This window comes from Amblyomma maculatum, chromosome 6 (genome assembly GCF_055883805.1).
Source record: "Amblyomma maculatum isolate TAMU_Amacu chromosome 6, ASM5588380v1, whole genome shotgun sequence".
NCBI classification, from domain to species: Eukaryota; Metazoa; Arthropoda; class Arachnida; order Ixodida; family Ixodidae; genus Amblyomma; species Amblyomma maculatum.
In genome coordinates this window covers 149,502,030-149,520,073 of record NC_139349.1, presented here as the reverse complement: position 1 = coordinate 149,520,073, position 18,044 = coordinate 149,502,030, and the positions used below count along the sequence as shown (strand labels likewise).

The 18,044-nt window shown below is 46.0% G+C and overlaps 1 protein-coding gene across 1 annotated transcript in view; it reads left to right on the top strand.

Annotated features, from left to right (window-relative positions):
* LOC146187009 (V-type proton ATPase 116 kDa subunit a 1-like) overlaps window positions 1–18,044 on the top strand; it is a 127,263-nt gene that overhangs the window by 68,409 nt on the left and 40,810 nt on the right. The window contains exons 8-11 of the mRNA XM_084607545.1: window positions 1,227–1,320; window positions 3,218–3,430; window positions 9,938–10,088; window positions 17,439–17,578. Of these exons, the coding sequence (XP_084463671.1) occupies window positions 1,227–1,320; window positions 3,218–3,430; window positions 9,938–10,088; window positions 17,439–17,578 (598 nt within the window). The remainder of the gene's footprint in view (window positions 1–1,226; window positions 1,321–3,217; window positions 3,431–9,937; window positions 10,089–17,438; window positions 17,579–18,044) is intronic.

Genomic DNA, 18,044 nt, shown 5'->3' with positions numbered 1-18,044 from the left:
AAAGCTGCATAACGCTCATGTTAAATATTTATATTCAGGAATTGAAAGTTATGGTCAGGAGTCTTAGAAGGGCACAGAAGGCTTAGACTATAGCTTTGATTCGGCTTGGCTTTGTTTATCGGGTTTAACGTTCAAAGCGACTCGGGCTATGAGGGATGCCACAGTGGAAGGTTTTGCTGACACAAGTGTTGGCCACCCATGCGGGCAAGTGTGTATTCAGCGTGCCACGTGTTCATTTCCTCGGCCATCTTCTGAGCAGCGAGCTAAAACATTTCGCGGAAGATATTGGAGAAACCATTTATTCAATAAAAATTTTATTCTAAAGCAGTGCTGGGGCCTTCTTCGTCATTAACCATTCAGGGAACCAAGGCGCAGCCATAAAGTTATTACCATCTTTTATTTCCTCCATGAAATGCTCCAGCCATGTCATTTTCCCTGCTTGGCTGAAAAGCGTCTTTTTTTACCTTCGTTGATAATGTGATAAGCAATGTTGTCTCTGCGGCTTTGAAATAATATGTGGTCTTGACCGTCAAACTCCTGTGTTTGAAATGTGCTCATAAAATGTTATTCATTATCTACATGATTCGTATTATACTTATTACTCTGAGCTTCAACGAAGCTGAGAGTGTGTTCCTGAAATATTATTTGTTCTCCATCAATGTGCTCATAAAATCATCATTATCTGAATTTGTACGCCATTTAGAAAATTTCATCTATGGCTCTACCACAGGGTGACGAGGTTCTATTGCTGTTGTGTAGGATGGCTGTTGTTCTGATTCCTGTGTAATTCATTTTTGTTTTGTTTGTGTGTGTATTCAGAGACAATTTTTGATTGACTATTGATTTTCATCGTCTTCTATATTGCTCATTTTTTGTTTTGTATTTTCCACTCCTGTTACAGCCCCTTATGATGGCTGACAGTATTAATAAACGAAATGAAATGAAATGAATCACCTAATTTATGACCTTTCAAATCATTCGTTGCACCTCCAGCGGTACTTACGTTAGAATAGTAACAGCAAAGCCATTTTTAAGGCAATGCTGCGTATGCAGGCTTTCTCTTTCCCGTCGATGTCATTGTGAGCCTTACAACCCTGGAAAGAGTTCTTGAGTACTTCAAAGTTTCGTATTTGTTCCTTTAACGGGCAGCACTTGAGGCGAAGTAATAGAACGTTTCCTCAGACTGCCACAAAACCCACTTGCGGTGGTATGGTCACCCCTCGCAGGTTCCACGCCAACCGGTACGCGGTGCCATCCAGTCGCGAGGAGAGGCGCGAGATGGCGGTGGGGGTGCTGGCTCGCCTCGGGGACTTGAGCACGGTGAGTAACGCACAATACAAGAGCAACTGCTGCGTACCTTTGTGGCTATAAATAATTAAATGCAGACATCTGCGCGTTAGTAGGTTTCATGGTTTCTGCTTCAGGCTTGGTTCTTGCCGATCACGCGATGTGTGTTGTTCCTCAATCTGATGGGGGTCATACCAGCTTTTCTTTTCGATAAAATCGTCTCAAGTGGCAACATTAGGTCGGGTTTCCTAGTGACCTAGGGAAAGCAGCCGCTGTAGTTTTATTCTTGCAAGAATTGTTGGTCCTAATAGAACGTGTAGACCTGTTGTGATGCCATATGGGGCAGTGGAGGTAACAAGTAACTAAACAAAATTGAATACTTATTGTGGTTTTCTATGTGCGAAACTGTATATGTGTAGTGAGTAGCGATGTTCAATATTCTTTATAGGCTTGGACAGCTCTCACAGGGCGTATTTTGTTCATGCTTGTTTTGAGTTTCATATACTCCAGATCCAGGGATCCAATGCGCAGTCGCGATCGTTCCTGCAACTGTCACCTTTCTTATCCTTTTTTAAAATAAATGGAGAAGGTCACGGGCTGTAGTTTTGCCCCAAGTGTCGGCTATAGCTGCACGAGAGAATGCGACGAGCCGAAGGCAGAGCTCAGCTGGTGCGCGGCGTTTATTGGCGTGGATCACAGCTTCTCATCCATGCCTGGTCGCAGGTGCTGGGATCAAATGATACTGACCTGTGCATTCAAGGCCGCGATGGCAGACACAATAGTGCTCCATAGACGCTCCTGCACAGAGGGGATATAGCGAACACTCGTGTGTGCCGCTAGTGGCAGCAAGTTGTTTTAGGCGTTATGCTTACCGTTGATTCTGCTGGCGTTAGTGCGGAGAATAGCAGGAGTGCTCAAATCGCCAACTTCTGTCGGCAAAAAAAGGCCGCAGCATTTAAAAACACCTCTTTTTCTCAGTTAAATGTCTAATTCTAAGCAAGCATTAACTTTCGTGCCTCTTCTTACTGCCCAAATCCCAAATCACATAATTTCCTAACACAGAGACAACGCTTCCTCTTTTCGATGAATGATGCTGTAGGGGGCGCAGGAGATTGCAGTAGCAGCTTGTCTCGTCCGACAGAGAACCGTTTAGTAGCTTTATGCCGCCAAGAGCAACCCATAATTGCATGATCGGCGAATCCGCTGACAGGGGTACAGTAATTTGCAGGACCGACTCGCGCATGAAAAGAGTTCTATGAGGTAGTAACCTCACATTTTCTCGCTAGATCTCACGAAAATCGCACAAGAATCGCATTCAAACCTGATAGAATCTCGTACGTTGTCATATATTACGGAATATTTTATGCTGATTATGACACCGTATGAAATCCTGTGCGATTTGAATGAGATTGTGTGAGGTTAATGCCTCCTAGAATTTTGCTTTTTAGCAGGGAATTGATCCGCTATTTTGAATATTTTGCGCATCTAGCTACAGTATGAAGAGCATAATTAGGATTTCCCTTTACAAAAAAGTGCTTTTTACGTTGCTGCAGTAACGAATACGTGCCCTGCACGGAGAAGGTATGGTTTTCTAGAGCTCCTGCAGAGGGAATTTGAAGAGTAGGGCTATAAACAAATTTACCTCTAGCCTCAAAAAAGTCGTTCAAAGTACTCGCACATTATATCTGTATCAATATTAGATGCTGGCGCCAGCTGCACAAAAGAATGGGAGGAGCCGAAGGTACTGATTAGAATGCCTCTATGCAACGACCCAATTTGAATGCGTCACGCTGCCATAAAGGTGATGTCACGCATCCTATGCCACGCCGTACGACAGGAGAAAAAAAAAATTCTACTCCAAAGTGATGCCTCTGAAAGTTACATCAAGCAATGGTACCCGCCATGTGAAACACCTTCCCGGCTGATGCAGGTTCTCGGCCAGGCTAGGGACCACCGGGACAAAGTTCTGCTGAACGCAGCACGAAGCATATGCCGGTGGCAGTGCTGCGTACACAAGATCAAGGCCGTGTACCACGTGCTGAACCAATTCAACCTGGACGTGACCCAGAAGTGCCTAATCGCCGAGGCCTGGTGCCCGCAGGGGGCGCTGGTGGACATCCAGAGAGCGCTCAAGAGGGGCACGGTAAGCACACATTTCAATATAGCTCGCGCGCACAGGAGGAGGGCAGCGAACATAGTTTGATGAAATTAACAAGCAGAAACCAGTGAGAGGTAAATGTAATCAGCTATACCGTAAGGAAATGTTATTTGTAGGCCGACTCTTATCTTTTATAAAAGATCTTCCTGGTAGCCTTTCCACAACATTAGACAACGAAAGCACTACTCAAGGCCACCAACCCCAACCACGAATCTTGTGTGGCGCCTTAGCCTGAGGGCAAAAAAAAAAAAAACTCCCGCCCGAGCGACTTCGAACTTAGAAATTTGTCGTGGAAAGCGAGTACAGAACATTTTAGCTATCGCCTGTTTATTATATTGTACTTTCACCTATCACCCCAGCTGATCACCCCGCATGTTTTACTCTCACTCTGTGGATTGCATGTCGTCTTTATCATATGTCCATGCGCAATAGGTCCAAGCAAGCTGCTATGGCATCATCCTCTTAAGGGGCGTTTGATTAAGAGACGTTTGTGAAATGGACTGAGCTCACCATCAGAACTGGCTTTGCGTAGCAATAAAATTGAGCCGACCTTCAAAAGCGACATGATTCGTCCCGCAAGATAAACTTTACCTTAGATTGGAAGGTCCTTAAATGTGCATCAGTAGTCCAGAGTCACAGCTTTTCGCACGAGACTGCGTTAGTTGGCCGAGTCAAACTATGTGGCGTTGTGTGCCAATGATAGCGATGGTCACCATGAATTAACTCTGCCAATGACCGTTTGCGTAGTAATAAAATTGAGCCGACCTTCAAAAGCGACATGATTCGTCCTCCAAGATAAACTTTACCTTAGATTGGAAGGTTCTTAAATGTACATGTGTAGTCCAGGGTCACAACTTTTCGCACGAGACTGCGTTAGTTGGCCGAGTCAAACTATTTGGCGTTGTGTGCCAATGATAGCGATGGTCACCATAGCTTTCAATAACGCATTAACGGCAGTAACAAAGTGGTGCAAATGCTTGTAGACGACTACTAAATTTAACAGATATATTTATTTGTTTTTAGCATATACATCACAAAACACCTAATACCGATGGACATTTCTCTACAGCAATCAATCAGGCCGAGCAAGAACAAAAGAGAGAAAAATGAAAAAGGGTGACGTTTTTTGTCAGCCTTCATTAATCTGAAGGAAAGTCAGATTATTCTTCCTGAGCAAAAGTGCAATGACAAAAGGGTATATAAATCTCTTGTAATTCTCTTTCCGAGCCACTGTCAGATTGAGCTCTAAAAGTAGCGGCAGGCAAGGCATTACATTCCGTGGTGGCTCGCGGGAGTGATAAACGTTATAAAGGTTTCGTAAGGGAGAGAATATTGATAAAATTGGAAATGGTATGCGTGACGGTTTCTGGTAGTGCGAGGCAGGGACGGTTCAGTGTATGTTTGTGCATTTAGACTAAATGATTGAGTGTGAAGGCGCAAATATCAATCTCCTGGTTTTCTTGAGACCTCTAGTGTGGAGGTATTATGACGAAGCATCGGTGGCGACGGAGAATCGAGAGTTCTTTATGGGCTGAAAATAAATCAGGCAGTGTCTACATGAAGTATTTCCCGGAGCTGCTTATTTTTCAGACCTCCAGGGTCCCAAATGCCAGATCATTTTGAAGCTTTGGCAATACCAGGGCAAGCTGTTTAATAATAAACAAAAAAGTGCCGCTTTTGATTTGTGCTCGTTTTCTTATTTGCGACGCGCAAGTTGCAATTTCCTAGCGGTTAAGAGTCTTAAAAATTATAGCACGCTTTTGTTTTCAGGCAACAAAAGCGTCCTAAAAAATTAAAGTCGTATTATTTGCAATTGGAAATTTTTTTGGTGGTTTCACCACAGACAGACAAAACTCTTCTTCAAGGATCGAAGTTTGCAGACCAAACATTGCACCATTCAGAAATTATCGTCAAACCGTTGTTTAGTTTGACAATTGATCAGTGAGTCTTGCATTCTCTGGGAAATGAGGCCGAAATCTGCAAATGAGTATAAGTAATTATGGAGAGTATAAGTAATTGCACTTGTAGACCACTTTTATAAATTAAAGATGCGAAGCACTCAGCATGTCTGCATGAACGTCAGTGCACAGAAGTGCACAAGTCAGCTTATAAACTGACCGTCGGCAAGAGAAAAATCGGCAGTTTTCTGTTCTTATTGCAATAGTTACACTACATTGAATTCAGAAATGTGGCGCAACAAACACAAACACAAGAGAAGCCGTTATTTTGAGACACTACATTGAGTTCAAAAGCGGGAAGTACGAGACAGGAAAGATGGACGACACGAGTTCTCATGTTGTCCGTCATTTTGTCTCGGTATTTTAACGATCAATATATACTTATACCAACTAGCCCAATTCTCTGCGCTTTGACACTAAGTTAGGGCATAAGTGAGTATCGCTGTTTTATGATACGATATGCCATCTTCCATCTTCAATATGTACATGTACATCGCAGTTAGATAAGGGTTGCTGATAAAGACAGGATCTCAATTAGACCCGCCGGTATGAGATTCTCGAGTAATGTGGTTCGCTATTTGTACTATGTCGCATGTTAGCATTATGTCCGCAATTCAGCTATCGAGTACATTTTTCATATGTTCACGGGACGTCAATACATTGCGGAGTGAAATCTCCGGCTGTATTTTCCCAACGTTGCTACTTGACGTAAAGAACATAATAACGATAGGAACTCGAGGGTGGTGAAGCAGGCCTATAAATTCCGCATATAGTGAAACTACACCAGCAGTGTGCTTTCAAAAAGTAATCTCAAGGTTATAGATATGGACGAGGACACTGTCCGACAAACCGTTCTTTAGTGTTACAGCAATGTCGCGTACTTGTGAGGTATACGATCGCACGGAAATATGCGATGCGAAGGACGTACTCCGACATCATTGCCGCTGCCCTTATATGTTATTATTCTGGCCTGAAGATCATATTACAGGTGGCATTCGATCCGTTTAAGTTGTTTCCTAGGCTGCATAAGTTTTCTCAACATTCCCAGATTGAATGGTCCCCTGAGCTTTCACTCTATTATGAACAAGTGGAATATTCTTGCCGCCATGTTTGTCTGCCTTCGTGGTTTTCCATAAAAGCGTCCGGCTATGTAATGTGGTCTTAGTCGGCCATTTTTATAAATAGTTTTGTACTAATTAGTTTGTATTCGTTCCCATTACAACTCTTTTTCTAGGAGTTTTGAAAGTAAACGTGTACTTGCCTGGTACTAGCTCGCTGTTCAAGGCAGTCAATTCTTGCTGCTAATATACATAAGCTACTCTTTTTTTTTTTTTTTTTTTTTTCAAAACACCTCGCCAGCTTACGCCCGGTGCAGCATTTCTTCGGATTTTTTCTCCTGCTCCTTACTACCATAGATTACAAAGCTTGATCGGCGCCTGCGGTTTAAACAAGTTAGGATTTAGTCCTTCTGTTAAAAATTTTCCCTGGAGAGTGCCGACTACAATCTTAAATGGCCGAATTTTTAATTACAATCCATGAACATAGGGACCAGCTTATCTACTTCCTTCCATCGCGTAACCATGGTATACAAGGCGGACAAGCATATAGTTTGCTCGCAAAATATTCCTCTTCGCCTGCTCAGGAAACTAGCCACGGGGAAACATTATAAGCGCAAGAATTTCGATCATTTCATTAGGGCTTTACGGCATTATCGTTGTCACGATGCGTTGTGATGCTTTATGCCGAGAGCAGGAGAAAAGGCTGCCCTATATCCCTCCAATTTACTCTGTCCAACTATTGAATCTTTACTTTGCTCTAACTTATGCCCGCATTGCGAAGGATATCCCTCCTTATGCCACACCTCGCGGGCGTGACGCCTTTTTACGCACGTATACTAACATGCTCAAATTCAGATTTTTTCCACGCACCATTGACCCGTGGAATGCATTACCTGGGAACATTCGCTTCTTTGATACTGACAGTTTGTAAAGCCATTTAAGACACAGAATCATTTGTATACATGCATGCTACCAACCAATGGTCATGTACTCCCCTCTTGTTGTTCGTATACTTTTGTTGTTCCTGGCGCATCAAAGCTTGTATATAGTTTAGTATTGAACTGCAGCGTTGAACTCAGCGCAGTATGTTTCATACATGTCTTAATCACCCACTCCTGCCACAGCGCTCTATTGCGCTGCAGTAAGTATAAATAAATAAACTGCAAAGAGTATCTCTCCTTACGGCTCACCTCACGGGCGTGCCAGGGCTTTATCAAGTGAAGCTCGCCTAGCAGTAGGGTTCGAGGGGCTCGAGGGTTTAAAGGAGATAAACGAGGCTTAGTGGTGTTATTTTTTACTGATCTGTACTAATGGCACTTGCACTATCGTCCTAATTATTTCCCCGACTACATAGACCAGTGCATTCGCCTTTGACTACCCTATCCCTATTGACAATGAGACTGGGCGTCTTGTCTTTTAGCGCGTATGAGTACGAACGATTTTGCATATGACGAGCGCTGATTTATCGGTGGGGAGTCTGACGTCACGAGACAATGTGACCTCTCTTGTCCAATCAGGTAGTTTTGGGACAGACGCAGGACGCCACTGGGTATCCCTCGAAATACGTTGAGTATGCTATCTCAATAATAATGTATTCGCGTACACTACGAAGAGCATGAAAAAAGCTTCGGTGGAGCAACTTTGAAATGTTGTACTTCGCTCAGCTGGCTGGGAGTTTTGCACATGCGACCCCAAAGCTTGGGCGGTTAAATGCGGTCATACCTCGTTAATACGGACATTTTGGTTCGATAACAAAATTGTCTGTAAAGCGTGTCCTCCGTAATAATTATTCCTGAAAACAAATGCACAGCAATAAAAATTTAATGATTAAAATCTGCTTTTGTGCATTGTAGTGAACAGCGAAGTGTATGTACACCGTACTTTTTTAAGTTATATAGAAGCTCGCTAGTCTGGTTGGCACTGCGCTTAAACTATTGTCGTGCAGCTTGACGAACGTACAAAGATCATATCATTTAGCCATGCCTTCATGGTGTCTCTTGTGTAAACAGCCTAACTTTTGCTACGACACGAACGATGCGTCCGCACTCAATCGCCTGATAGCATCATGTCCAGCGTCAAACTGGAGGCAGCATTCACGAAGATCCCCCGATAGCGCACAAAATCAGATTTATTTTCCCTTTGGCGTAAAATGCCAACAAAAGAAAACGGCACACCACAAAACGTCGCTTTCGGACACCTCCCACAGCATGATGGATGGATGGATGGATGGATGGATGGATGGATGGATGGATGGATGGATGGATGGATGGATGGATGGATGGATGGATGGATGGATGGATGGATGGATGGATGGATGGATGGATGGATGGATGGATGGATGGATGGATGGATGGATGGATGGATGGATGGATGGATGGATCGATGGAATATAGGAGCGTCCCCTTTGAAACGGGGTGGTAGCAGTAGCCATCATGCTCATTTTTCTCCCTATATCCTAATTATTGTTTTAGATTGGTTAACTAAACCATTATTCTATTTATTAAATTTTTGTTTCTACATTACTAACATTATGTCACTTCTCTGCTTTTAAGCCACCAATCTTCTAGTCGGTTTTTGCTAGTTTCCACCGCCGGTTTATTCACCCGGCCACTCGTATCTCTAAACCCCAGAGCTTCAGGAACAGTGACTGCGCCTGCATCAACTTCCGGATAGATACCATTACATTCGAGTATGATATGGTCAATTGTTTTACTGGAGTTACCACATACAGCACAGGCGTCATCTCCATTGTTAAATTTCTTTTTGTAGCTGCGTGTTCTAAGGCACCCGGATCTAGCTTCAAAAAGTAGGGCACTGCCTCTTCAGTTATCAAAAAAAGCTTCCTTCCTGATCTGTATTTTCCACTTTCGGTATACTTCCACACTCTGTTTCTCAACTGACACTAGCGCCACAGCACGGCCGTTTTTGGTGTCGTGCTAAGCACTTAAATTGAGATAGAGAGTAGTTTCATAAACTTGCGCACGTCAAAGTTGGGAGCCGGTCAACAAACCGCTCCGTTACTCCTATCTGTCCACGGGAAAATAGTTTTGGATTGTTTTGGCAGTCTATTGTTTAAAAGCGGAAAAGGTAAAATTAAAATATATATGTAGCAATCTTAGGCATCAGGTGACATAGAAATCTTTAGATTTAAAAGAAATGAGTGTGACAAGTCGCCCAGATATGTACTGCAAACGAAGAAAAGAGGCAGTGTAGAAAGCGAAGTTTTATTCCATTCTTTCCAGATGTTCTGTCCTGGTTGTTCGCGACTTGGGACTACCGCAGATGCCTCCTCCCTACACAGCTTTTGAATAAGCATCTTGCAAGGCTATGCTTTAGGAAAAGATCAGACATGAGGCACTGTAATGAAATGAGCATGGTCTCAACAGCTATCGACACGAGCAGCATGTTTTGCTGAATCTCGAAACTACAAAATATTGCTGAACACTTTCTTCATTGTAGATTCCACAATTGCGCAGGACGCCAGTGACAGCCATGTTCCTTCGATCCTGAACCGGATGGAGACCACAGAAATGCCGCCAACCTACAACCGCACCAACAAATTCACGCGTGGCTTCCAAAACATCGTGGACGCCTACGGTGTCTCCAGTTATCGCGAGATGAACCCGGGTGAGCCCCATTGGTCTGCTGTGATGACTACTGACGCTTAATGACGGGGTCCTAATGTAGACCTGGGTGCATGAGCTAAAGAACTCCTTTTTCTACTTAGTAGCAAGCATAGTTTCATGGGCATATATGTAAGGAATTTCTTTTACATTTCTATCATTGCAAAATAATTCCTGCATTTCTATCAATGCATCATTATCATCATCAGCCTGACTATACCCACTGCAGGGCGAAGGCCTCTCCCATATTTCTCCACTTAGCCCGGTTTCTATCAATGCAAAACAATATATATATATTCAGGTCTCCATCGCCGTACAGGACCCGCTTTGCGTCGCCTGGACGTAACTATGATAATAGTGTGCGCGGAAGGTCCCCAAGTCCCCGTAGGGGAAACTAAAGGCAGCAACCTTTGGAGGTAAGGTTGCTCAACGGCGAAAAGAAGAAGATCCTCCGCCGCCGACGACCACTAACGACGACGCAACCATTTCATCGCCGCTCCACACGACGACATCGCCGACAACTCGACCAGAGTGCAAGCAGACACCGCCGCCCAGCGAAGTAACAACGGTATGCCCCGGCCATGACCTGAAGAAACGACGGAGCCGAGATCGGACACTAAGGCCCACGTGCAATGCGAGGGCGCGAACAAGTGACCTTGAAGTTGATATCGACGGTCGCAGAGTCACTGCCCTTGTAGACACCGGAGCTGACTATTCAGTCATCAGTGGACCGTTAGCCTCCCATCTCAAGAAAGTTACAATCGCTTGGGATGGCCCGCTGATTCGCACCGCAGGTGGCAACCTGATTACTCCATCGGGACGATGCACTGCAAGAATAACCGTAAATGGGCGTACTTACCCCACCAGCTTTGTGGTCTTGCAGCAGTGCTCCCGCGACGTGATTTTAGGCATGGACTTCCTAAATGAACATAGGGCTATCATCGACCTGCGATCCAAGCTCATCAAGCTCTCTGCAGACAAAGCCATTCCTGCTACGACGACGTCGATGCAACACATCGCTCTAAACGTCCTCGATGAAGAATTGACCGTCCCGCCCCGATCAAGCATCGCAGTCTGCGTAGGTAGCGCAAACATCGAAACCGCTGAAGGCATCGTCGAAGGAAATATCCAATTGCTCTTAGAACGAGGTGTCGGCATCGCAAGAACCATCGCGAAATTCCGGAGAGGTCAAACTCAGGTGCTGGTAACAAACTTCACCGAAGAATACCGGCATCTCAACAAGGGCACGACGATCGCTTTTCTCGACGAATTAGCCGACCTCAAAGATGTATTCGCCCTCCACGACCAAACGCTGGAAGACTCACCGGACCAATTCCGTCAGCCCAAATTTGACATCAACCCGGCATTGACCCACAGCAGGAAAGACCAGATTCTTAGTCTTCTTCGAAGCTACGGGGAGTGCTTCTCGTCATCATCGAAGGTACGACAAACACCACTGGCCAAGCACCGCATTATAACGGACGAACACGCCCGACCTCTGCGCCAAAGCCCTTATCGTGTATCGCCGCGAGAACGCCAGGCCATTCGCGATCAAGTTGAGGAAATGCTACGTGATGACGTAATCCAGCCCTCGAACAGCCCCTGGGCGGCACCAGTCGTTTTGGTCAAGAAGAAAGACAGCACACTTCGCTTCTGCGTTGATTACCGCCGCTTGAATAGCGTAACGAATAAGGATGTCTACCCGCTTCCCCGCATCGACGACACTCTCGACCGGCTGTGCAATGCAAGGTACTTCTCATCGATGGACCTGAAGAGCGGATATTGGCAAATTGAGGTCGACGAAAGAGATCGCGAAAAGACCGCATTCATCACACCGGACGGCCTTTATGAGTTCAAGGTGATGCCATTTGGCCTCTGCTCCGTACCAGCCACGTTTCAACGAGTAATGGACACAGTCTTGGCAGGCTTGAAGTGGCAAATTTGTTTGGTATATTTGGACGACGTTGTTGTCTTCTCGTCAAACTTTGAAGACCACCTAAAACGACTACAGACAGTGCTGGAAGCCATCAAGTCATCGGGACTAACGCTAAAAGCAGAGAAGTGTCACTACGCCTACGAAGAACTCCGGTTCCTAGGTCACATCGTTAGCAAGGACGGTATTCGCCCAGACCTGGAAAAAACAGCTGCAATCGCACAATTCCCACCACCTGCCGACAAGAAAGCTGTGCGCCGATTCCTTGGGCTGTGCGCTTATTATCGACGATTTGTCAGAAACTTTTCGCGGATCGCCGAACCGTTGACGCAGCTTACAAAGGCTGACGTACCTTTTAAATGGGAAGCGCCGCAAGAAGAAGCCTTCGACGAACTTAAGCGCCGCCTGCAATGCCCTCCTGTACTTGGCCACTTTGATGAAAACGCCGAGACCGAAATTCACACCGACGCGAGCAGTGTGGGCCTAGGAGCCGTTCTTGTCCAGAAGAGTGCCGGACAGGAGAAAGTAATCGCCTACGCTAGCAGATCCCTCACAAAAGCCGAAGTCAATTACTCGACGACCTTGCAATCATCTGGGCCACTTCTAAGTTTCGTCCATACCTATACGGCCGACCATTCAAGGTGGTAAGCGACCATCACGCGCTCTGCTGGCTGGCTAATTTGAAAGATCCTTCCGGCCGCCTTGCCAGATGGAGCCTACGACTTCAAGAATTTGACATGACTGTAGTCTATAAATCGGGCCGGAAGCATTCCGACGCAGACTGCTTATCCCGCGCTCCGGTCGATGCTCCCCCGAAGGACGATGGCGACGACGCCTTTTTGGGACCGGTAAGCGCCAGCAGTTTCGCAGAACAACAGCGATCAGACCCTGAGCTGAAAGCGCTAGCCGATTACTTGGAAGGAAAGACCGCTTTCCCTCCTGGTGTGTTCAGGCGACATTTATCATCCTTCACGTTAAACAATGGCCTCCTCGTGAAGAAGAACTTCGCACCCAACAAGACCGCGCAGCTTCTCGTAGTGCCTAAAACCCTTCGGCAAGAAATTCTGCAGGCGTTGCACGATGAGCCCACAGCAGGCCACCTCGGATTTGCGCGCACATTGCGTCGAATCCAGGAGAAGTATTACTGGCGGCGACTGCCTGCCGAAGTTGCCCACTACGTGAAGACGTGTCGTGAGTGCCAACGACGCAAGACGCCGCCGAACAGACCAGCAGGACTACTAAACCCGATTCCGCCCCCAATCGTGCCCTTTCAACAAATTGGGATGGATCTCCTCGGCCCCTTTCCATCTTCGTCTATGGGTAACAAGTGGATCATCGTGGCCACTGACTACCTTACCCGTTACGCCGAAGCAAGAGCACTACCAAATGGTACCGCGGCAGAAGTCGCCAAATTTTTTGTCGAACAAATTCTCTTGCGACACGGCGCCCCAGAAGTGCTAATCACGGACAGGGGAACGGAGTTTACGGCAGAGTTGACGCAAGCCATCCTGGAATACAGTCACACAAGCCATCGACGAACAACTGCGTACCATCCCCAGACCAATGGCCTTACGGAGCGCTTGAACAAAACGATCGCGGACATGATCGCTATGTACGTCGACGCTGAACACAAGACCTGGGACGCCATCTTGCCGTACGTGATCTTCGCGTATAACACGGCAGTCCAGGAGACGACCAGAGCGACCCCGTTTAAGCTTGTGTACGGCAGGGAGCCCACGACGACGCTCGACGCAATGCTGCCGCACGTAACCAGCGAAGACAACCTTGACGTCGCCGCCTACTTGCAGCGTGCAGAGGAAGCCCGACGACTCGCACGGCTGCGTATTAAAGACCAACAGCGCACCGACAGCCGACGATACAATTTACGACGACGCCACGCAGAGTACAATCCAGGAGACCAAGTGTGGGTTTGGACACCAATTCGCCGTCGCTGGTTAAGTGAAAAGTTGTTGCGTCGATACTTTGGGCCATACAAAATCCTTCGCCGCGTCGGACCACTGGACTATGAAGTCATTCCCGACGGAACATCAGCATCACAACGGCGACGCGCACGCCCAGAAATTGTACATGTTGTACGACTGAAGCCATATTACGCGCGTTAAAGAATCTGTGGTGTTTAAACTTTGCAGTGTTTATGTTTAAGTTCCTTTGTTTTGAACATCGAGGCGATGTTTTTTTTAGGGGGGAGTAATGCCGCGAAACCTTCAAAACAGTATCTGTTGTTTTTTAGCAGCCGCCGGCATACAGGCTTATCACTCTGATTCTGGACCGCGTATCAGTTCCGTAATCTTTGTTTGTTACTGCTCGATGTCGCGAGTCACACCTTTATCAGTTTTGTTGTAGCGCAAGACGCACCGAGATCTGTCTCGAAGGTTCCGGCCACTCGCTTGTCTTTCCACAATGTTCCAGCCCGTGCTGGTAGCTGTTTGCGACGTTATCTAGATTCTTCTGTGCAGCCTTTAAATTGAGCGTTGCCGAGTGTGACGAGCATTCTTTGTCCGACGACCGACGAGCACGTTTGTTGCTATCGCCGCAGCCGAGTTGCTTAGTTCTTTTGCGGGTGCAAGTCAGCCCAAATAAAGAGTTTCTTTAGTGCAATCATCGACCCCTTCATTTGTGTCGTCGACCTCGTCACCACTACGTGACAATATATATATATATATATATATAAGTCAGTTTCCACAAGTATTCGCCTTTCAGCCCTGATTGTAGTGAAAATTTCAGCGTCGATGTCGTGCGAAATGAAACTGCTAGTAACTCTTTAGTTGACGGGGAGCAGTGGCTAATCATGATATGTGTGTTGTTGTGGAGGCTGCGGCGCAGGACAGGCTAGATGACGCCAGAGGCTGTTGCTTATGACCCATATAATGCTTTCGCGTTAAACATACCGCAAAATCACATCTCCCATGTAAGCAGCGGTGGTGTAAAAATAGAACATCCGCTTCGCGAGCAATCAGATCGCGGTTCGAACGCCAGTGCTGCACAGTTTCTCACAAGATTATAGAAAAATTAGCGTGTCGATGGAACTGTATGACCACCTCTTGGGTGCGGCCTCATCCCAGTGGCCACTGCTGGAGAGCACTCCCTTGCCATAGCAGGATTTTACGACCACCTTCTAAGTACACCAGTTAACTCCAGTCGTAAGTAACCAACAGCTGCGAAGCGATTCACCACGATGGTGGTCACACCTGTGACACAGCGAGGGGTGCTAACAATCTCTGACTCTGTACAGGCCGCGGTTAGAAACCAACCTGGCAATGTTTAACGCTGGAACGTTATCTAGTGCGGCGATTACAGTAGTGCTGTTCGAGAAACTAGCGGAGATCAAATGGGATACGACAGGGCTTAATGAGGCTCGAAGGACAAACGAAGCATGTACTTATAGATGCAGAACTAAGTACTCAATAAAAATATAGCTGGAAGTACCGATGGCATAGCAATTAAGCTAAATAAATGGCAGAAATTGAAGGTTGTACAGATGTAGTCGTCTACACTTAATCATGAGCAGTCAGTCGAAAGCTTCTATGAAAACGTAGTATCAGCAATGGAGAAATAAAAAAAAAAACAGTATACAGTACTGATAAAAGATTTCAGTTCCCAGGTAGGTAGGAATCGGACTGTAAACCAGGCATTGGATGAATAGCAATGAATATGATGAATAGACACTAAGGCAGGTGGTAATTTGCAGAACGCAAAATTTTAAGATTCATGAATATATCACTCACCAAAAAAAAGAACCGGAAGCAGACATGGAAAAGCCCGAATGGGAAGACAAAATGAAATATATTTCATATTGAGCTCATGCTTGTACGCTTTGAGAACAAGCGCGGCTATATATGTACTTGTGGCCTCAAAATAAAATGGAGCACACGAATGGACAAAATTTCGTTTCAGGGCGCGCCTGCAAGCGGATGCGCATGTGTATGGTTTAGGTGCGTGTGGGGCACCAAATGTTCAGCTTGACACCCCTAGTTTTCGCTTCACCGGCTGCCCGGACGAAGGAGAGAACTTTTTTCACCGAACAACTGGAACAACAAAACTGAACAAAGTGCTAAATGTTTCATTCATCACATTCTGTTCAGTTTCCTCACCAGCAAAAATTTACGCAGGGCACTTATGGTTAATAACGTGCCTTGAAATCGAAAGCACTAGTGGTTCATCATGAGTTCTGTTGATGCATTGAGACATTCATCACCACATGACCAGCTATTGCCCCCAAAATAAAACTGAGCACGGGTCTGTGAAAAAAGTGCTCTCCTTCGTCCGGGCTGCCGGTGAAGTGAAAATTAAGGTTGTGTGTGTGCGTGCACGCGCGCGCGGGCGGGCGTGTGCGTGCGCGTGTGTGTGTGTGTGTGTGTGTGTGCGCGTGCGTGCGTGCGTGTGTGTGTGTGTGTGTGCGTGCGTGCGTGTGTGTGTGTGTGTGTGTGTGTGTGTGTGTGTGTGTGTGTGTGTGTGTGTGTGTGTGTGTGTGTGTGTGTGTGTGTGTGTGTGTGTGTGTGTGTGTGTGTGTGTGTGTGTGTGTGTGTGTGTGTGTGTGTGTGTGTGTGTGTGTGTGTGTGTGTGTGAGAAGGGAGGAAGGCAGGACCTTAACAGTCGGAGAGGAAGTGAAAAACGTACAGGATAGTTTCCTTTTTTTTTTCAATAATTATTTTGCTGTTGAGCGGGATCAGCACTGAAATCATCTTAGGAAGAAATATAACAAAATGCAAAGTAGAAGAAAAACAGCGCACGTAGCACGTGTGATCGACAGGGAGGGTGTAAGCTGGGCGAGAAGCTGTTAACCAGAACAGTAAAGGGGAAATGAGGGGCTCGTTATAATATACCAACGAAGAATCCCAACAGTCGGCGAGGCAAAGGAAAGCGTAGAGAATTTAAATATTTACTGCTAACCTAAATTAGTTCTGCTGACATCATTTTAGAGAGAAAGATAATTACATACAATGTAGAAGAAGAAACGACGTGCTTCTGGTGCGATTCCAACCTACGACCTTCGAATATCGCGTCCAGTGCGTTTATAGCGACGGCTGTGCACACTGATACTTCTATCGGTATCAGTTTTTTAATGCTATTAAGGTTTACCAGCTTTCGGTATGTACAGGGTCGTCCACTTCTAGCTAGAACACGGCCACTGCTTTTAAAGCAACATTGTATCTGACCCAGGCAGATATCGATGCAAAGCGATGCAAGCACACAGAGACACGGATGTGCTGCTTCACAAGGCCAGCCACTTTAGATTACTGCGTGGCCGGGTCGCATGCAATGACACCTTGAAAGCAGTGACCGTGTTATAGCTAGAAGTGGACGAGGCTGTACCTTACACGGTGGAAGTTAGGTATTTTATTCTCTCGCTGGATGCGGGGCTCGAATGAATGGCCCATTTGATTTTTGCCCGTTGTGCAGCGCCATACGCCATAGTGACTTTCCCATTTTTGTTCGCGGTGATGTTCGGGGATGCCGGCCACGGACTCATCATGTTCCTGTTCGCCCTCTTTCTGGTGCTGCGAGAGAAGAGCCTGCAGAAGGTCAAGGACGCCGGAGAGGTGCTTATCACGAATGGCATGCGCGTTTGTGTAGCCGCTGTTTCCCACCGACAAGGGTAGCTTCAATTCTCTACTAGACCTAGCAAAGAAGCTAGCTCTACGCGAACAATTTGTTCAAACAGACAATTTTAAGCGTATGATATATATACTGTGCAAACGTATTAACAGTAATTCCAAAACTCAAAGGTCGTTTCAAAAATTGAGTGAGGTTTTAACGGGCACGTTTTCAGGTTCTCAACTGCTTCAGAACTTTATTCCAGTTCTATGAGCACCCAATTTCGGAAACATGTATGACCTGCAAGTGGTTTTTTACCGCCCACTACATTGAGGAAGTTCCAAATACTGTCCAGTCGCTTAAAAATAGCGACGTCTGCGAAGCAGATGGGCTGCAAGTTCAGTCTGTAAAGTCTGTCAAAATATGCAGCCTCACCTCATGAGCATATAATGAACATCGTTTTCTAGTGGC